At 41.8% G+C, this 21,755-nt stretch overlaps 1 protein-coding gene across 10 annotated transcripts in view; it reads left to right on the top strand.

Annotated features, from left to right (window-relative positions):
- MAP4K4 (mitogen-activated protein kinase kinase kinase kinase 4) overlaps positions 1-21,755 on the top strand; it is a 165,613-nt gene that overhangs the window by 122,245 nt on the left and 21,613 nt on the right. For 3 of the 10 annotated variants that reach the window (XM_053933289.1, XM_053933279.1, XM_053933317.1), the window contains 11 exons: positions 5,593-5,754; positions 7,850-7,936; positions 8,599-8,820; positions 12,118-12,279; positions 14,288-14,518; positions 15,442-15,548; positions 16,470-16,621; positions 17,329-17,426; positions 18,359-18,534; positions 18,933-19,053; positions 20,207-20,398. In XM_053933289.1, the coding sequence (XP_053789264.1) occupies positions 5,593-5,754; positions 7,850-7,936; positions 8,599-8,820; positions 12,118-12,279; positions 14,288-14,518; positions 15,442-15,548; positions 16,470-16,621; positions 17,329-17,426; positions 18,359-18,534; positions 18,933-19,053; positions 20,207-20,398 (1,710 nt within the window). The remainder of the gene's footprint in view (positions 1-5,592; positions 5,755-7,849; positions 7,937-8,598; positions 8,821-12,117; positions 12,280-14,287; positions 14,519-15,441; positions 15,549-16,469; positions 16,622-17,328; positions 17,427-18,358; positions 18,535-18,932; positions 19,054-20,206; positions 20,399-21,755) is intronic. The other 7 variants (XM_053933296.1, XM_053933310.1, XM_053933302.1 and 4 more) reach the window with 7 other exon arrangements.

The raw sequence follows: 21,755 nt of genomic DNA, 5'->3' as shown, positions 1-21,755 counted from the left end.
TATGTTTAATCAGACCTGCTTTTTAAAATCCAAAATAAAACTGACAGCTTCCACAACCACAAGATAGCATGTAATGTAGGTTGTATTACTGAATAAGGTTGCATGGTAAAACATGTAAAATTTGTAAGATCAAAGCTTTTTACCTTGTATGGGTCTGTAACCTCTGCCTGGTTCCTTGGAGGCATAAACAGGAATGAGTTACAAAATAGGTGAGTTAAAAAAGTTTCCTTTTGCAGGTGATGGTGTAGGCATGTTGTTCATCAAGTGCATTAAAAAAAAAGACTCACATTTAGCTTTCAAAAAAAATCCCACTTAGTTCATTGGATCTTGTGTTGGAAAAATGTATGATCCCAAGTGGTTTTTAACAAAACAGCAGCCAGAACAAGCTCTTTCAGATGGGGGAAGGGTAGTAGACACAAATTTAGATAAACATCAGTGTTGTGACACAATTGAAGGCCAAAATATTGAAATGTTGTCACTTTGTCCTTAACTCACCCCCCCTGTTTTGATGAAGCCAGTAAACAATGAAGAGCTTGATAATGGGAGTCAAGATTAGTGTCAGGCACTGAAGCTCAGGGCGTTCATAAATTCGTTGATATTTTTATCAAACTTGCTGTCTTGTAATTTTTGCTTGTGTAAAGTATGTACACATATACTTATTTAATATTCTTTGGTAGAATTTTATGCATTGAATAATCTTCCTGAACAAGTTGCATATACTTCCCCCCCTCCCCACTTCCTAAATTAAAATTGAGGGCTTGTTCTTACAATGCTGGCACAGAGCCTAGACAGTTTTGACCGAGACTGTAACAGGAACGGTGTTTAGGACATCTGCCAAAAACTGTAATTCTCAGCAGTATTAGAAAAAAGATTACTTTTTAAAAGGCATATAGGTGACTTCTAAAAGTTGCTGTTGCAGGAACTGTGTCTTACTGAGGAGGTGAAAATGACATGTGGTCAAACTACAGAAAATTATGTGAGAATTTTGAGACAGGGATTTTGTCCTATCCCCAGCTCTCCTTTAAAAGACATGTAAAGACTGTCAACTATGTAGGTGTTTAGATAGTTTTAACAAAAAAATCTCACCTGTTCCTTGCTGTTTTAATGTGATTCTGTCATTCTGTTCAGCAACATGGAGACAACTGCTGAGTATGAGAAGGCATTTGAATTTGTACTTTGCAAAACTGAATCTGGCTCAGGAAGTTAAGAATTGGCTGTGGTGGAATCTCATTCTCTGTGGACCTCCGCAGTTCAGGATAGCTTCATTAAATGGTGTCTCTGTCCCTGGTTATGAGAACCTAAGATGGATGCTTTTGAAGTGGTAGGTTATAGCTACACTGGTAAGTGGTAGTACAGTCCTGTAGAAGCAGATTGTGGAGCACAATAATTAAAGTGCTGAGTTCCTGAAGACTTCATGTGTTTAAAGACAGGAAGAATTCCTATGGACTAGCTGAGGTCTAGACTCTGTGCCTGCTTGTGGTTGGAGTGCATCAGCCTTTTTAATTTCATCCAAAAGGTGTGGTTGGCACTCCAAGACATCTTCACAATACGAAACAAAACTGGGTAAGTGGAGATGTTTGGATGACTCACTTCAAAAGAGCACTCCTGATCTGAACCAAGATGCTAATGTAGGTGTACCTGCAGGCAATTTTTGCCAGGCCTTTATTTCTTTCACAGAAGGGGAGCTTATTCTTATCTACTTAATTTGAATTGCTTGCATCTTGGATTGGTACTGAGTAAGAAGTTCTACTTCTGGTTTATCTCTAGTGTGGACAAAGCAAAAATCTCTTTATTAATCTTGCCAGTTCTCTTTCTAAGCTGATACCAGGCTACCTAATTCTTTGTGAAAGAAATAATTAATATAGGTATCATCAGTCTTCTCTCTGAATATGAGACACAGTAATAATATTTTAGGAATTTAAAATTAAAGGATCTATATCAATCTTAAGCATTTCACTGTATGAACGAGGGCCTGAATTCGTTGGTATAGACAGACTGCATGTGTAGTTGCATTGCCCCCTCCTGGTAAATCATACTCTACTGCATGGACTTCCAGTTTGGAGTTGTCAGGTTCCATTATGAGATCATCATTATTGCACCCTAAAACCAGATAAGGAGCCAGGGTACTGACACTGTATTTTCTCTGTTGTTTTTTTTTTTTTTAATGTTGTTTGCATAGTAAGTGCCCATTTTGTGAAATGCAGTAATTTGAGGCAGTATGGGCTCTGTCAAAATTCTGTTTTGGCATGTCTGACATTTCTTTGAAGAGTTCTTGCCTTATTTTCTGGCTAACAGTTTGCTCCTTGGAAATAAGCTTTTCATCTGACATGTGCAAGAAAGTTGGTAATACCATACCAAACTAAAGAAGATCTGGATATGCATTCGTTAGTTCAGGAATCTAGATCTACACTTGCTGTTCCTTGGACAACAGTGTTTTATGTCAGGCCTTTTTTGTAGCGTGTGACAAAAAATCACAGTATCTGACAATCACACAAACTAAATTTAAAAGGCAAATTTTTATATGTAGAAATATGACACTGGTTTTAACAAACGGTTTTTCCTGTCCCTCTCCTGCCCTTTGGGCAGGCCTAAGGCACAAGGTGATCAGGTTTTGGTGTCCTCATGGAAGAGTTGCGAGAGCCAATCTGGAAGGCAGCCTTGTGCCAATGGATGGATGCAAGAAAGTCAGCTATAGGGCTGGCTCTGAGGCCAGGTTGGGTTAACCCAACTTGCTACCAACCACCTTTGGCATTGCTTTGGCAAGATGTGGACTAGGACCCAAGAGATGGTTGTCACTGTAGGTTTTCTCTCCCTGGACACGTTAAAAGTAAATTCCGCTTCATTAGTAACCACTGGTTTGATGCTGAGGTTTCAAAGACCACATTCAAAGGAAGTGAAACCTTTCTTTTACATCTAGGGCTGTGAATAAGGGGATCATGCAGTGTGTTTGTGTGGGCTCCTGCAGTGCTGGGTACCTCGTTCCCACTCACCTGGCAGGAGGCTGAGGCAGTGTCTGGGAGGGTGGAAATGATGCTGAGAAATCTGATCTCCCTGCATACTTTGGCACATAGACAGTAGCACATTTGTGAGATTTGTCTTAAATCCATTTTTTCCCCCTATTCCGTTGCTGGGTAATAAATATCTGCTGATGTGCTGAGTTAGATTTCTGGATCAAGGTTTCGTTAAAAATCTCATCTTTTGACAATTGATTTTGTTTATTTTGTGCTGCCATGGGAAACCGACTCTCTTAATCAGTTTGTAGCTTATTTTTCCTCATATTAAGTTCAGTTATTTATATTGCTGAATACTTCTGAATTTATTCAAGAAGTGAAGAATTTGCCCATCTTCCTTGTAGTGAGAATGATGCCATCCTGAGATCCGCAATATATCCACTTAACAATGTCAACACAATATTGTTTGAGTTGATAAATGTGCATATTATATTAACCAGTCAGCAGTGTGCTGTCTCTTGCATCCTCAAGGCAGCAGAATTATTGTACTTCATGTCTTAGTTTTCTTAAACAAAAGCCTGTCAGACATGATTAGCCAAGAAGGACCTGAATATATTGACTTAAATGTAGAATTTGCTTGACACTGAGGCATATATTCAGAAATAAAAGTGCCTACTTAATCCTTTTACAGTGCTTAAAAAATGAGGGAGGGGAAGCAGTGAAACCTATGAAATGTACCGCGTGCCGTAGCTGCCTTGCAGCGCTTTTGTATTTTTATATCTACATTCATTGAAGAGAGCTGGCTTACGCACAAGTGAAAAGGCTGGTAAATGGATTTAGTTAGAAGAGATGCAAGAGCAAGGAAGCTGTATTTCTGAGAAGATACAGGAAATGTGGGGGATAAAAGAGTTTAAGTCTTGTGGCACAGGAAGGTGGTAGTGAACCTAGGATCATGCTATGGGCCAGGAAAGAGGACATGATAGTTACAGCGTGGGTGTATTTCAACAGTGGTCTCCAGGAAAGTCACATCTTCCCCCAAACTGTAGTTAATGAAAGAAGATTCAAAAGCAGCCTGTATTATTTAAGTTCTACTAATTGATGTAATCATAGAATAGTTTGTGTAGGAAGGACCTTTAAAAACCATTCTGCTCCAGCTTCTCTCCCATGGGCAGGAGACACCTTCCAGTGCTCAAAGCCCCATCCAGCCAAGCCTTGAACACTGCCAGAGATGGGATATCCACAACTTCTCCTGGCAGAAAAGCTCAGAAAACCCAAGAACCATCTTTTTTCCCCACTAGTATTTCTTCTCCATTGTCATGTCAGTATAGATTCCAGAAGATGGAGGGGCTGTTGATATTTCAATTCCTTCATAGTAATGCAGGAAAATGTTCCAAGCAGAGAAAGCTCATCCCACAAAAACAGCACAGCAAGTGTAGATTGGTCTTTGCTTTTTCAGTTGAGCACAAGTATGAAACTCACACCAGTAACTGGATTTGTGAACCCAAAGTAAAGCTTAGTGTGTGTGCTCTTTCTTGCAAGACTATTTGGAGTGCCTTAAGATAGGCAAATCTGTGGCAGCTTTACTCCAACAGAAATTGGGGATAGTATTAACCTTAACATAAATGTGATAAGGAATAACCAATGTAGGTTTTAATTTTTGTTCTTGGGATTAAATTTGTGCGTGCTGTTTTTTGGTTTAAATTTCTTCCATATTTTTTTAGCATATTATAGAAACCTATAAAGAAAGTAATTGTAGTGATATTCCCAGCTGATGGTTGAACAGGAGACAGCTGGGTCTTTTGACACTTAGTTGTGGGAGGCTGCCTGGGATTTCGAGGTAGGTGGAGTAACTGGATGCTTATGCTGAAGTGCAGGAAGAATTGGTCACGACTACATGGGCATTTAAAATGTCTTCTCTGAAGTTATATATGGTGCTCCATAGACATAAATGAGTCAGTTCATGCTTTCTAGAGCTGTTTTCCAGGTTTTTTTCAGACTTGAGCAGACCTAATCAGCACCCGTTTATATTATCATGTGTGGAAGTGTAAATCTTACTTAGCTGCTTTTCCTCTTTTACATATAGGTGCATTTGATGTTTTGGGAGGAGCTGAGGTGCTGTTGGCCAGCCTTCCTTCTCTCTCAGGCAAAGTTTTCGGCAGTGATTGTTGGGCCAACACTACAAAATTCTTAGCAGACCAACTGTTTTAAGAGAGAAGCTACTTACAGAAAGTTCAGATAGTTGGCATTTGAGTTAGCTGATTTAGGGCTGAGCATCCCCTTGTTGATGTCAAGAAAGTTGTCATCTCTGAGTTCAACAGTTTGAGGATTGGAGTTTGTGTTAGCCTCTCTTGAAGAGAGGAGTGAGTTTCCACACCTCGATTGTCATCAGGAATATGGTACATGACTTTGTGTGTGTGCATGAAGAAACCAGAGAGTCTAAGTGAGGCTGCTTTTAGGGATAGATGTGTGCTGGGAATGAGTTTAGTTTCCTGGTGGAACACTTGCATAAAATGTTTTGTCACTCAGTTGCAGAGCTTGCCAGTCCTGGTAAATCCCGCTCTTCACCATAGAAAACAACCCCACCTCTTTCTTTGATAACAACAAAAGTAAAACTCTGTGGTTTCTTTTCCCTTTTTTGTAGCAACAAAGAAGAGAAAGGGAAGCTCGAAGGCAACAAGAGCGTGAGCAAAGGCGGAGAGAACAGGAGGAAAAAAGACGTCTGGAAGAAATGGAGAGGAGGCGTAAGGAGGAGGAAGAGAGAAGAAGAGCAGAGGAGGAAAAGAGGAGGGTAGAAAGGGAGCAGGTGAGTCCATGATACAGATATATGTGCAATAGGTTTGTTTCTCCTAAGTTCTAATTTAATTTTTAAAAAAGTAGTAAGCCTAAATCAGCTTAGAGGCAACGTAACACTAACTCTTTCATCTTTGTTTTTGACAGCAAGTGCACTAACATAGGATTGTAGGGCTTTATGGAAAATTCTGGCAGCCTCAATATTCTCTCAAAAAAAGAAGTCTTGTTGCAGTACTCCTTCTAAATTCAGCTCGTGCCTCTGAGCTGGACTAAAATCACCAGAATTGGCAAAATCATCACTGGGGCTGAAAACTGTTTCTAAGCTTGTCTTGCTGGATCAGTGGTTCTTGCAGGACATGCCCCTGTTCAGAAGACCTCCCAAGAGAAGGGCAGCTCTATTGCGTGTCAGCTTCTGGCACAAAGAATTGGTCATTGGCATGAACTTTGAATACTCTGAATTTGAGATTAAGTCTTTGAGCTGCAGAGGATTTTTCATCCTAAAACTTCAATATGCAATTTCCCTCTCTTACTCTGTTTAAAATCAGTAATATATGCCCATTCAGGCAACAAGTATATCTTAAGTTATGTCAGTGTGCCCTTAATACATTGAAAGTACAACTGAGAAACTTGTTAAACTGTGAAATTTAGCTGCTATATTTATGCATGAAATCTGCATGTTTTAAAATCCTTTAATAACTTCAATCAGGGTGATAATCAGAGCAATACTTACTGTGCATGTACTGCAAAATACTGATGACAAATAAAGGACCAAAACTTCTGTCCTAGAGGCTGATTGATTGTAAATTTCCCATTAACTTCAGGAATGCTGGGTTTGGCCTGACATACCTTAACTTTTTCTTACATAAATTCACTGTATTGAGATCATTGATGATTGTGTTACTGGGTAACTTTATTGTGTTTGTGTATGTTTCAAAGATTCTTGAGTCAAAAGGAGGAAAGACTAACCAATGGGAATAAATATATGGAAAATCTCTAATTACAGTATAGCAATTTGCTTTTGGGCAGACACCGGGTATTCCCCCAGCTGCTTTTTAAACTGTTGAAATGCTAATTACGCACAGTGCCAGTAATGACAAATGGTTAATTGGTGTGGCCAAGCTGAACCACTTTGAATTTTTATTCTTTTTTTTAGAAGAAAATACATGTTCCCTCCTAGAATTTTTGTTAACTCAAACTGTGGCTCAGCCAATGTGCGTAACAAAAGTATGGTGTACCTCATCAGTCTGTCACAAGACTTTCTATAACTCCCATCACTGTATCACTGATCCATTAATTTCTTTATGCATACACTGTAAATGTGTGCGTGTGCTTGTGTGTGTGCGCATGCACATGTTACATACTTCCATTAATTGCATGATAGGATGTTACCAGCTTGGGTTTGGTGCTTCAGAGTTTGAGTTCTTCTAGGGGATAGGTGAAGCGAGGGTAAATGTCTTGACCTGTTGAGGCTGCAGGTGAAGAGGTGGCTAGATGGCAAGAACAAGCGAGTTTGGTCTAATTTCTGTTTCCTGGTGGATGTTTGTTTGTGTCATAACCATCGCATAATTCAGCAAGGCTGGCAGTGTTTGCTCAGGAGAGGCTTTGGTGAGGGTGGCAGAGGAGACTCAGCAGGGCAGGTCCTAACTGCACTTGGCAGAGCCCGTTTGGGGGAGCTTGCTCCAGCTCTGCCTACACTATGCCTGGCTCTAGCTGTTGCTAACAGTTCATCGCACCAGTGCAACACACTAATGTTTAATACAACTTGCATGTGACTTTGTATTGGCTGTGTTGAGTCAGACTTGCTGTGTTTTAACTTATCAAAACCTTCAAGTGCATTTTGCTGCTTCTTGAAACCACTTCCAAAATACATAAATGAGCACTGGCCTGTGCCGGCAACATTTGCAGGAGTGCAAATTTCAGAACAGAAGGGGCCAAAATCTAATGCTCAGGAGACAGGGCTTCCTAAATTGTTCTGCAGGCACTAATCCATCCTGAAGTGCGTTCCTCATTAAAGCTGAACTGGGGAAGTAGCGTGTGGTGTTCCACCCAGGGGGTTCTGATGCATTCCTTTTGAATAAATTTATTGCTGGGTAATTTCTATGTGACAGGAGTATATCAGGCGACAGCTAGAAGAGGAGCAGCGGCACTTGGAAATTCTACAGCAGCAGCTGCTCCAGGAGCAGGCCATGTTACTGGTAAAGCACTGTATCTGTTTTGTTCAGTAGCTATAGGATCCATTTATCCAGCCAGTCCTAGGCTTCCCTCAGTCGGGCACAGCTGCACTGACAGTATGACAACAAAGGAGCTTGATTAAAAGGCCATTTATGCTAGTGTTGTGGGCTGACAGGCACATATGAGAAGTGCTGTATGGTCACACTGCTTTCTGGGCAATAAGAGGAGGCTTTATGTTAAAGTGGAACAGTTCTGGTGTGGTGGTCGAGTTTCTGAACAGACCTTGGCATTCAGTGAAGAACTAGAGTGCTTGTGTTGCAGATCAAAAGCACACATGATATGTAAATCCACCCCAGGATACAATGGCCTAGTGTTGGTCTAAATCATTGTTTTATGAACTTAACACTGGATTTAGTATAAACAACTCTTTTTTTCCCTTTAATAAAAATCAGTTTTGTCATAACTCTCCAATCATGTCAAGCTTAGCAGTACACTCATGACTTTCCCAACATAAGATACAAGTCATATGGGTCTAACTTAGCTCTTGGTTACACATTAACAATGAAACAAACAAACAAACAAACAAAACAGCAACCAGAAAAGTGCATTTTTAATGGGATTGGTAGGGACACGTCCACCATACAGTCAGTGTCATGTCTTGAATTCCTCACCCGTTCTCTCAAAGGAATACAGATGGCGAGAGATGGAGGAGCACCGACAGGCAGAGCGACTCCAGCGCCAGTTGCAGCAGGAGCAAGCCTACCTCCTGTCGCTGCAGCACGATCACAGGCGGCAGCAGCAGCAACAGCAGCAGCAGCAACAGCAGCAGCAGCAAGAAAGAAATAAACAAAGCTATCATACCCCTGAGCCAAAATCCCACTATGAGCCTGCTGAAAGAGCACGTGAGGTAAGTCCTGCTAGTGAACAGGAGTCTGCTGACTGCTTCTCTGCCTGCTGGCATCAGCATGATTGCAATTCTGCTACAGTATAGTTGGAGGCCAAAGCACCACTCATAAGGGGCAGGATATTTTAAACTGTTGGTTACTAGTTTTCAAGCCCTAGGGCAACTTCTGAGTACTTCTGCTGCAATCACTAGTTTAGACTTTTTGAGGTGTAAAAGTTGGAAAGAAGGTCTGGAAGGCTGCAGACTAACGGGACCTGGTTTTGGAAGTATCATGTCAGCAAGTTGTGTCTGTGCTTCATCAGATGTGTTTTCTTAGGAAGCGTTGGTGCAGTGCTCTGTGTCTCTGGCAAGTACTGGTGATTTGAAATTGAGAGGCAGTTGGAAAGCAGAAACCTATGATGGATGTTAACACTCAGCACATGTGTACACATTTGGTGTTTTAACATACACTTTTCAAAATTTCCTTCTTATGAACACAAACCTGAATTTCATTAGTTTCATTTTTGAAATGTTAAGTATTCTCTGCTGAGATCACGTCCTGCTCTTTTGAAACTCTATGGTGTTGCCTTCTTGGACTTCAGGCACTTACAAGTTGATCTGAAGTGCTGTGCCTTTCAGTGAGTCTTCACTGGTCCATGAGTAACATTGGTAAGCAAGTGAACTCCTCTTTGATGTATATTTGGCTTTCTTTCAGTGATCTTATTCTTGGTTTCCCTTGAGCACCATACTGCCCACAAACCACCAGACTGGGCAATGTTAGTCAAAGCTCTTAATGGCATTCATCAGCTGCATGTGGGAACTAGGTAAATACATTTTGGAACAAGAACAGAAAATATATTTAGGCCTACTAAACATGATAAAATAGCTGTCGGTTCAGCTTCGTCCAGCAGTGCCTCTTAGTCTTTGAAGTACTATTGTTTGGGCTTGGTGGACGCAAACTCATTTTATTCTAGATGCTGTTGTCCAAGTTCTTAATAAACCACATTTGTGCTATCTCATCCATTCTTCTTGATGGTTGAAGTATCTGATACTTTCTTACTTATCTGGAAGAAGTTCAGACGTGTCTGGTATGTGATGGTGCAGACATGGAACCAGCCCTCTTGTCCTTGTTGCATGCTCTTGGCCCAGCTCAGTGAAAGGACAGTGCCAGTCTAACACTTCTGTCCAGCCTGAATGCTGGCTGGGATTTGGAGGGACACAGAGCTGTATCTGCTTCATTTTCCTTTCAGAGCTGAAAAAAAAAGAAGATGATTCAAGTGTTCCATCCTTTAGAACCACTGACTCAGTTGTTCTTCCTCTTGTAGTCTTTCTTTTGTGATTGCTCTAGCCCAAAAGAGTAAAGACAGAAAAATTGATTAGTAGTCAGATCTTCCCAGAGATCATTGTATAATTGTCTTTTTAAAAAGTGTGATAGAATTAATAGCCACAAGGTCTTGATACCTGGCAGTGGGAATGCCACCATGTAATCCTAACAGCAGGCATTAAGTCTGACATCATTCTTTACGTAAAACAGTGAATTGGAATGAGTGTTCTGTGCCTCATACTTTCAGCCATACTGCTCTCCAGAAAAAGTGGCCACTTACAGAGCTGCTGACCATTGGGATGGTAAGGTGAAGTGGACTAACCTTCCTGACTGGCAAAGTTTAATGGTGATTAGTTTCTTTCCTCATTGCAGTAGCGATGAGGATGTAAGGAAAAGGAATTCTAAGATTGGCTTTGGGAAACAGCAGGGAGCTTAGAACTTAATATCACTTTCAGGTCCAGACAGTCAGATGACTGGAATAGGACCTGTTTCTGTCCAGGAATGCACTTTTATCTCCTTGCCACTTCTTGTCTGGTTTTGAGGACATGTCCCTCGTGCAGTTTATGTGCTTTGTAGACAAAACTTCCTATCATCTACAGCTAGAGATGTGAAAACCTGTTGCTTCAGACAGAAGGCTTTTCCTTGAGGCTTTTCCTTATTCTATTCATAACAAGGAGTCTGGCCTGTTTTTTAGATTTTAAGGAATGCCTCTATGAAATTGAGCACAGTGGTGAAAATGATTGCATGGTGAAGATGGTTGCCTCCATTATTGCTGTCCTCTTCCCAAGACATGGTGTGTTTTGTGTAGACCTTAACAGAAGCTTGTCTGCTTGTCCCTATAGGCAACCTGGTACTATCCTCAAATTTTGGAATGCAGAGGCAGGTTGTATTTGTAGACAAGCCCACCTGAGGCGAGGAGTCTGGAAACTTGCTTGTCTTCTGGAAGCCAGTCTCTCCAGACCATCACTCCTAAGGAGCATTAGGAAATCATCCCAATACTGATTTTGTGCTGTGGGCACAAGGGTTAAAGCAAATTAAATCATCCCAAGCTTCCAGTTTGATCTTTGGTGCTTTGATAAAATACTGGGAGTTTAGCATTCCTCAGAGGCAGCTTACCTGGCACATGCTGCCTTGGTTCTAGCAACAGACTTTCTTAGGAAATGAAAGGCTGTTTCCTGTACAGGCTTTCTGCTTGTAGCCTCCCTCCATCTCTTGTCCTTCATACCTCTCACTTTGTTGTCAGTGTTGTGGCCTTGAAAGAGGCTTTGACGTTTCTCCACGGTGACCTTGCTTGATGGTCTTCTGAAGACTGAGCACATTCTGATTTAGCCTAGCCCTCAGGAAGCTCTTGAGCTTAACATAAGATCAATTCTACACCTTTCTGAGAACAGGAAACAAACTGATGGGACTGTCCTCTGCAGCCTTTGAATTTATGCTGAGAGTATTTGATAAGAAAGGTGGTAAGTTCTACACTTTTATGCCTAAAGCTGAACAGACTCTGGTATTACCTGGTAGAGAAACATGCTCCTGTCTCTTCTTCTGTTGCTGAAGAGTGAAACACAGGAGAGCAGATAATCCAAAACCATTGTTTGCATAAGGTAGGCAGCTAAAGTAAGGGATAGCAGTGGGAAATATTTACATATTGTAAAGTTGTTTCTGTTTAGGTATATCCTTTTCATTATCTGTGGGGAAAGTACTGATGGATAATTAATCTAGGCAGAAAGAAGGCTCATAATGTTCTTTCATCATATTATCTCACATCTTGCTACCTCCTGTATCTCCTCTCTTCCTAGTATGGATTATTGGCATACTTGGAACTTTGGTGTAGTTCACTCAGTGAACTTACAGTGCTGGCAAAAGTGGTAGGGAAAAAATTCTGCCAAACCCCAAATGTATTTGCTTTCTTTGTGGTAAAGAAAAGTTGGTACTCCCCTTTGTATTTCTACTGTAATTGGTTTTACTGACTCAAGACTTAACCTCCATTTATTTTGGCTTAGGTGGAGGAGAGATTTAGAAAAACTAATCAGGGCTCCCCTGAAGCACAGTCTAAACAGATGGGCAAAGTGTTGGAGCCACCAGTGCCTTCAAGATCAGAGTCCTTTTCCAATGGAAACTCAGAACCTGCTCAGCCTGCCCTGCAGAGGCCAATGGAGCCCCAGGTAAGTGCCCAGGAAAATCTTGGTGAGCCTGGAGGGAATGCAGATGTCCTAACATGTTTCCTTCAAATTTGCAGATCTTTGCACTTAAAAAGCCTTTTGTAAAGGGTAGTACTATTACACAAAACAGCTTATTCTGTAGATTTACTCTTTGCCTATTTTTTGCTTATTTTATTGATAAATTGATAGATTTGGGGGTTTGGTGTGTTTTTTTTAGTTTGGTTTTTTTTCATGTTAGAGCTAGACTAGAACTGTTGTATCCCATTATTATCTCTTCAGCAGTGACACAGTGGGTTAAATGCTGGTGGGCAGTTGCAGAGCATTTTACAATTCAGAACTGGCTCTGTGCAAGGTTTTTACTACTAAAAAGGATGCTCAGGAAAGAACTGCACTTGCTTGGTTTTTAAAATTCTTGCAGAAAAAAGCTAACTAAACAAGTGGGTTTTAACAGTGTGAGCACTGTTTCAAAGGAGTTTGCAAAACATGTCTAAGAAAAGTAAGTTTGTTGTCAGTAGGCCTGCAGTTGCTAAATAAAGCTCTGTAACACCCCTGAAAAATCAAAAAGAGGTTGAAACCACTGAGCTGCATGGTTGCCATTGTTCTGTTGTTTTCTAACCAAGAACCTCCAGATCTTGATACCTGATCTCATAGGATTTATGGTATGAATTGAAAAAGTAACCTTTGTCTAAAAGTTAGACATAGCCCACAAATTATGAGCAGTTTAGGTATGCTAAATTAAATGGTAGAGTTCTATATTTAGTTCCTCTGTTTCCATGCAGAATTTTCATAAAGTCTGTTGATGACAGTGCAAGCTAAAACCATCCCTGATTGTGACTAGGTATTGCCACTCTTTTGGAGAACAGGAGAATTTGAACAGACGGAAGAGTGGGAGAAATCAGGACAGAACTTCATCCCTTGCTCATTATTTCCTGGCCTTTATTCAAACCTCTATGACTATTTCAAAATATTGGACTTGTATCTTCATACTCTGTGCCAGTTACTTTTAAAGTCTGTGTCTTTCACTCATATTAAGGATAATCAGGCTCTTCAACAGCTGTGTGTATTAAAATTGAGGAAATAATAATAACATAAAAACAAATACAGCCAGCCTACTGAAACTGGGATTGAAAGCAAAGTTTTACTTAATCATTAGGTGTGAAAACAGCGTGTTCCTCAGTTATGACTTTTCCTCCTCCTCCTTAGTTTCAGAAATTAACTCTGAAACACAGGCTTATGCACAAAGAGGAAGTAGACTGAAGGGAATATGGATTTCACTGGAAATCCTAATGGAGTTTTTTAACTCTTTAGTCACTGTTATGCCTTCTTAGTATGTGTAATTGAATATGTGTGCGTGTGTTTGTGTACTTTGTGTATAAATATGTATATATGTACACTATACAGTACATATATGGTGTGAGTATAATATGCATTGTACATATGTATACTATATACAATATATATTATGGTTTTTATATATATTGCAATAACTGTAAAGGAATAAAGGCTTTGTGTTATGGTCTTTCTCCAAAAGTTTCAAGCTGTATCCAGTCCCTGAATTTGTTAGGAAATGTAAATGTCTGTTGGTTTACCCAATTTACAGCATTCTTTAATTTTGTACCTTGCTCCAATTGGATGTCCACTTCAAATTTCCCAGCTCGCCATGAGACCTGACCAAAGCCCATTGAAGACCAGAGAACAGAAGGTGACTTCTGTCTTGAGTGGCCTTTGAACTCAGGCTCATGGTGCAGATACTGGATCCCCTTTCCCTCTGGGCACCGGTGTACGTGTGTGTGGAGAGCGCATCACACAAAAAATGCATATGTGCTGTATTTTCAGTCTGTTACGTTCTTTGGGCGCTTGCCTTGCTTTTAAGTGCATCGATTCCACCCCACGCTTACCTAATGCCATAACCAATTTGTCTCTGCCTGCCCCACCTGCCTTTATTCTGTGTTAATTGGAAAGCCGGTTATACTGAGCGCATTGAATGTTTTATGTTTTGTTTTCTTGTAAGGTACAGTGGTCCCATCTGGCATCTCTCAAGAACAATGTTTCCCCTGTCTCGCGATCCCATTCCTTCAGTGACCCTTCTCCCAAATTTGCTCATCACCATCTTCGTTCCCAGGACCCATATCCACCTTCACGCAGTGAAGTGCTTAATCAGAGTTCTGACTCTAAGTCGGAGGTACCCGACCCCACCCAAAAGGCTTGGGCTAGATCAGACAGTGACGAGGTGCCTCCAAGGGTAAGGAGTAGAAAGACAGATGTGTGCTATTTTTTTATTATTAATTACAGTTTTCTTAAGGATGTGATGCCCTGGGCACTGGGAAGACCGTGCCCTTGTGCCAGCATTGGTTACAGTATTTTGGAAGGCAGATCATAATGTAGGTATTCAGCCAATGTGTTAATAATAATCAACCTGAAGTACAATATTGAAGCTTCATATAAAATTGGCAATTATTTATAGAATACATCTATTTCAGAGAAACAATTTATTATGCAAAGTTAACAAATAATTACCATATTCAGGAAAGAATTCAAAATATCCCTGAGGTTATTGCTCAGAGTTAATATTCCTCTTCATTGGTTTGCAACCCAAACTATGACTCATACACTTATTTAAAATTGAGATGGATCTGAACAAAAAGGAAACATTCAATATATTTCCTTCTCCTCTCCCCCTTCCATCCCCCCTCCCATCCACTGGGATTTGCTTCTTCTGAGTATATTCTTGCTCCCCCCCCAGTCTTTGCCTTCTGCTGATCCATTCCTAGGCATTTGTTTGGTTCCCCTGAGCTTATTCTCCTAATTCTCATGCTGTTTCAGCAAATTGCTTTGTGCCTCCCCTGCTTCAGTCAAAATGCCATATTCTTTTCAAATGTCTCAGCAGTTGGGAGGGTAGCAGGGCGTGTACGTGTTCATGTGATAACCATTAAATGCTATTTAATGTTAAGACTAAACACTGAGTTCTATTCAAATTCTGAACAGCATCACAGCTAAGGCTTTTGGCTTTGTGGGTGTTTGTTTATTGCTTTTGGTCATTGATGCTAGCTTGTACTTAGAACACGTTGTTAAAATCCTAAGAGTATATTCTGTGGCGGGAGAAGCTTTATCTTCCTGTCCTCTCCATCCTCTTCATGAGTTTAACACAACGTTTTTTCTCCCAAGGTACCTGTGAGAACGACGTCCCGATCACCAGTCCTGTCCCGCCGTGATTCCCCACTGCAGGGCAGTGGGCAGCAAAATAACCAAGCAGGTCAAAGAAATTCCACGAGGTTTGTAAGCCTACGTGTCCTTGCTTTTCTTGAATTGGAAGGAAAAGGTATATGGGAAGCCAGCCATTTCCAAACAGCTTTTGGCCATGCCTGTAGGAGGTGAAAGGAAGATGGTGTTGGATCCCTTTTCAGTAATGATTAATTTCTCTTGATGTGGCACATGTGTCAACAGATGCTGACAAAATTTCTTCCTTCCTCTTCTCATCCGAGTTGCCTGCCCTGTAATTTTTGCAGTAATTTCAAATATGCTTCAAATTTTGGAACAAATGTGGCCATTTATGAATGTCTTGCCTTTTAGTGCAACAGGTCAGCTTGGGTGTACTGTGGGGATTACTGGCAGCAGAAGGGCTTGTAACATCTAAAGTGAAGAGACCTCAGAAACTTTCTGGCCTCTTAGCCAGAACCAGATTTTAAAAGGGAGGAAAAAACCTCCATGGGCTGTGACACAGAGCACCCAAGGTCAGGAAGGGGGAGGAGAGAGCTGACTCCTAAACTCAACAGAGCAACATGGGCAGGCCACCATGGAATTAGCTCACTGGATAGGGGTGAGGGTGTTCTGGTATTCTTTTTGGCTTGTGTTTAATGCCTAGATAATTCTGACCCAATTTTAAACCTGCTGCATGCAGGCTGAGAGAATTGTCCACTTCAGGTTATATACATAAGAATGGCAGGTAGATAATTCCAAATAAAAGGAGTAGCTTATAGCCACCTAAACTTTTTTTTGACCATCACAAATATGGTAATAGTTATTTCAAAGGGAGCCCCTCCCTTGTGAAGCATTACTGATGCCCTGATCTCAGCATTAAAGTGTTCTTTCAGTTGAGTTATTAGCAAAACACTGAGAGTGATGTTTCAGTTTAGAGCTGGGAATCTGGGACTGAAGTGTGTGTGACAAAGAATTTCTTTCCTCCCTTGATACAGCAATATAGAGCCTCGTCTGCTGTGGGAAAGGGTGGAGAAGCTTGTACCAAGGCCAGGCAGTGGCAGTTCTTCTGGCTCAAGCAACTCTGGTTCACAACCTGGCTCCCACCCTGGCTCTCAGAGCGGGTCTGGAGAGCGATTCAGGATGAGATGTAAGTCCATCTCCTACCCTTTGTAACACTGTGTTTCTAATTTTATTAAGCTGTGAAGCACTCAGCAATTAAAGATGATAACCATCACAGGGAACAGCCTTTGAGCATGCAGTATCATAAATGGGTTGGCTTCCTCTACCCTCTTGGCCATATGTCCTTGCTTGGGAAAAGCAACAGGCACAGAAATCGTTGCCAAACTGTTTGTTTCATTGTTCTTGAATTCACATCGAGGCACTGCTGCACTTTCCTGTGTGCAAGCAGCCCAGTCTCCATGTCCTCACAGCTCCCTCCCTTCCTCATGTGTGCAAGGGCACATTTTGATACTTGTTGCCTGTCACCTTGGTGGGTTGTTGACAGGGTGCAGACTGCCATGGATAGGTCTCAGCTGGGCTACATTGGATGATGATGGAGGTTTTCCAGCTTGTGGCCACACTTGGGTCTTTGATTTACAATTGTTGTGACTGTTTACTTCGGCTTCAGATGTAGGTCAGTTGCACCTATACAAATCACAGCTTATGGTGTTTTTTGTATAGTCCTACAGGGACAATGAACCACAGTGAACCAGTGAAACTTACGTCTTGTGGTCAGACACCCCTAATACTCATCTCACATCTCTTCCTCACTCCAGAGTGTAGTAAGAAAACATATTTTAGCTCCCTGCTAATCTGCTTTGTTCTGTGTTCCTTTTGGGGTCTTGGCACATGCAGCATCATCCAAATCAGAGGGTTCGCCATCACAGCGCCATGAAAGTGCACCTAAAAAGCCTGAAGAGAAAAAGGAAGTCTTCAGACCCGTCAAGCCTGCTGTGAGTTGCATCCACCTCCCCTGTCCTCCTTCTCTTTCAGGTAGATTCACAGAAAGTACATTGAGAGCTTCATTCAGTGCCATCAGGGGTGAACACCAGCTGGAGTTGAGTTTGTAACTGTGGATCTAGCAGCATGTTCTGGGCTGTGCAATTGCCTGTGCACATCAGTACTGCAAACATTAGATTTTGCACTGCTTCTGGGATTGATTTCTGCTCTCCGGTCTTCTTCCTTCCTAATCCATGCCTTTCTCTCTTTCAATCTTGTGCTTCCTTCCTGGGGCTGGACCAATGATCGTGCGTTTGTCCTGAATGTGGCAATGCTGGGCTGAATGGTGCAGGGAGAAGTGGTAAGACCTTACATTTTTCCTACTTTCTGTGAAGGATTTCTGACATTTTCTACATCTGGCCGCTATTACAATTGATTACAGCTCTATGTCCCATTGTATCTTGGGGAACTCAATGGGCTTTCACAGTATTTCTATTTTTCCTTGAAACTTTCTTCAGTAGCCATTCTCTTATGATACTGCAGTTATTCATGAATCAAGATTGTTCTGAGTATGGATAGGGATCTGAGTATGGATTGTTTCTGGATAGGGATAGGTATCTTGAGTATGGATTGTTTCTGAGTATGGAACCGATATGGATATGGATAGAAGCCCTGATAGGGTTTCTGACTATGCACATTTTTCTATGATATGACAAGACCCCCTTAGTTTGACTCTCTTCCAGTGCTTGAGTTTACGAGAAAGTGAGTTTTGGTAACTGTTAGGAATGAGTAAGCAAAAGGAAACAGTACTGCTGGGGCAATGGAAACACGGAAGTGAACAAGTGAACAAATTCAGGCACTAATCCTGTGGGTTTGTCTTGCAAACTCTTCTTCTCTCTTACTTGCAACATCAGTTTTAACATTCTTTTCTTCCCTCTCCCAACAGGATTTAACTGCATTGGCGAAGGAGTTGCGAGCAGTAGAGGATGTGCGACCTCCACATAAAGTAACGGATTACTCATCCTCAAGTGAGGAGTCAGGGACAACAGACGAGGAAGATGATGATATGGAACAAGAAGGAGCAGATGAATCTACTTCTGGACCAGATGATGTCCGAGCAGTGTTAGTCCCTATAACAGTGTTTTGCATCTGTTTTGCCTTACAGGCGACTGAAGGAAAAGGATGTTAGCATCTTGGCTTGTATGTTAGTTCTTTCAGCTTACTACAATCAATGAGCAAGACATAGCAGCCTCATATGTTCATATATTCAAAAACGGAGGATAATCTTCTCAATGTCCTTTCCCTCTTCTCCCTTGATTCGTTACAAAACAAGAAACTGTTTAACAATATCTTGACTTTTTTTTTTTTTTTTGATAGAGAGGCTTTTCTAGGCAGCTTATGTAAATATTCCACTCTGGCCACAATGCAAGTTAATTCTGAGTATGCCATGATGCAGGGCAGTGACAGCCAGGGTACTAGTGCTGTTATCTCACTCCAGTTATTTCTTGTCTGACAAATAGGTCAACGCTGAACTTGAGCAATGGTGAAACAGAGTCAGTAAAAACCATGATTGTCCATGATGATGTGGAGAGTGAACCTGCCTTGACTCCTTCTAAGGAGGGCACCTTAATTGTTCGACAGGTATTGCTTTTCCTTCCCTGTGCAGTGCTGCACCCTTTCTGTGCTCATTAACCCACTCGCTCATTCACCCATGCTGTTTCTACATTATATTTGTTGTTCGTATTATCAAGACGCAGCTGTAGAGAATTTCAGATGAGCAAGGTGTTAGATGCATGCAAAGAGGAGAGTAGCCCTTCACCCCTTGCTTCTGTTTTGCATGCTTTCCAGTGACACTCATGGCAGCACCATGCAGAATATCTCAAAGTCTGTGGGAGAGAAGGGTAGAAAAGCTGCAGGTGTGTGGAGCAAGTACCTGGAGCAAAAACTTAGTTTAGTTTTACCACAGAACCAAATATGTGTCTCAGGAGTGAGGCTGGGAGGGAGCTGGGGTGGGAGCACTCAAGGTCTTTTAAAATTGTTTTGAACCTGTAGTTTAGGGCATACAGACCACCCAGATAACATACACACATGTGTACATGCAAATTCACACAACAGTTGGTGTGGGGGAGAAGCAAAATAGATGGTGAGGCATAGATTGTGGACAGAGTAGAGTGCTGTGTTGTTGCCTTTGATTCTGAAAATATTGCATTCTTGTGCCTCTGAAACATAATGGTTCCCTGGTTTTAAATGAGCTTGTGTGTTAATGAGCGTGCTAGCTTATAGGAGTTTCCTCAGTAATCACATTTCTGAGTTTCACAACTGAATGACAATTTCTTAATTGAGTCCTCTTGTGTGAAAATTAAGATTTCATGGTTGTTGTTTTAAATAGTTAGCTGAAGGGATTCTCCAGAAAATCCAAACTGCTATCTGTATAGGGTCTAAGTTAGTTTTAAACAAAACAATAGGGAAAAAAAATCCTCACCCCACCCCCAAAAATGTGCTTGTCCCTGTTGTGGTGTTGTACTTAGCAGCACAGTTGTCGTTCTTTTAATTGCTGGAACTGGCTGTGCAAGTCAACCACATGAACCAAGCTTCTTCCTGCTGGTGGGAATTTCATGAATTCTAGTAGCTCTGCCCACTTTCCCTTTCCATGCAGGCATCAAAGCAGGATTATCAGCTTATTAAAAAAAAAAGTGAAAAGGTAGGAAGTGAGGGAGAGAAGGAGAGAGGTTGTTAGGGATATAGGCTTTTAAGCAGCACTTGAGCAAGACAAGTGTGCCTGTTTTTTCTACAGAGTACAGTTGACAAAAAGCGTGCCAGCCATCATGAGAGCAATGGCTTTGCCGGTCGCATTCACCTCTTGCCAGATCTCTTACAGCAAAGCCATTCCTCCTCCACTTCCTCCACCTCCTCCTCCCCATCCTCCAGCCAGCCGACACCCACCATGTCCCCACAGACACCCCAGGACAAGCTAACTACTAATGAGGTATGTCTTACACCACAGCTGGCTGCTTTCATAGGGTTATAGCAGCATTGCCTAGTAGCTAGTTTGCAAAGGAACTCCAGCCAATCTCCCCTGCTTTTTTTTTCTGTCACCTTTGTTCCAACCTCCCAAATAACACATTTCAGTTCTGTGTAAGAAGCCCTTAACTCTAGAGCAGTCCCATGCCAAACTTGCCAGTTTACTATTTTTGCTTCCTTTTAGTGAGTCATTAATTGCATGGCGTTCATTTTAAACTAAACTTGACTACTGCATTTTCAAGCCAATACTCTTTTTAATTCTGTTTTATTCCGGGAGCAGGCTAATTGCAAGCAATGTGCCTCTTCAGAATTAGCAGTTAATTTTTGCTTTGTCAGTAAAGGCTGGACTAGTGTCTCCATACATATGAGGAGCCGCTTGTGGAAACTCACCCTTTGGGAGAGGAAGTGGCTGTGGAGGGATTTTGCTCACTAAAGCTTGCCACGTGGGCTGGGTGAACAAGTCAGGTGTTGCCTGGGAGGGTTGTAAAAGCCTGAGGTATTGTTATTTTGGAATAGTGAATGGGGGAAAATATTTGGGGTTCTTTCCAAGTATGTATGTACTCTGAGAAGCAGCTGTGTAAAGATGACTGTTCTCCAGCAGCGCTGATTGTGTCCAGGTGGAGAAGGCTTTACCGTGGGGGAAGCTCCCTCTTGCTGCCCTGGGCTGATCCCAGGACGGTGCCTTTCTTTACCGAGTGCAGGTGGGAAAGCCTGGTCCTTCACATGTGTTAACCCCTCGCAGCAGAGGAGGTGCACACGTGCAAATGAACAAAGGGCCGTTCGTCCCTTATCAACCCCAGCAGTGAGCGAGGAGCCTTGTCTGGTGTCTCCACTCCTGGCTGGGTGGCCATCCTGGTTTACAAGGAGAGCCTCTGTAGCAGGGGATGGTATAGGGCGAGCAAAACTTGGTGAAAAGAACCTGCTGCTTCTCAGGGTAGAGTCCTGCCATGGAGGTGTGCAAGTGTTGTGATGAGGAGAGGTTGCAGTGAGCTGGGTAGGTTTATGGCAATGCACATGTTTGCCACATAATCAAAAATGCTTCTTAACCATGTAGCAGGTGGGTGGGAGGGAGAATTTCCTCCTGGAAATTAATTTAGCTTTATACATAATTTTCAGCTATGCTTCATTGCTCTTTGATCTTTCTAAAAGCGCACTCTTGTAGGTTATAGAGATCAGTTGATTGATCCAGAGATACGCTCGCTCATTACTTTGATCTAAGCAATATGTAAGCAGGGTTCAGTTAACTCAGTTAGCTTCAGTTAGCTTGGGAAGTGGGGGCTATGGCAGTGCCTGGTGACAAAGGAGCCTTTTGGTGTTGGGCT

Source organism: Vidua chalybeata, chromosome 2 (assembly GCF_026979565.1).
Source record: "Vidua chalybeata isolate OUT-0048 chromosome 2, bVidCha1 merged haplotype, whole genome shotgun sequence".
NCBI classification, from domain to species: Eukaryota; Metazoa; Chordata; class Aves; order Passeriformes; family Viduidae; genus Vidua; species Vidua chalybeata.
Note: the sequence above shows the minus strand (reverse complement) of the source record. Positions and strands in the feature narration are given on the sequence as shown.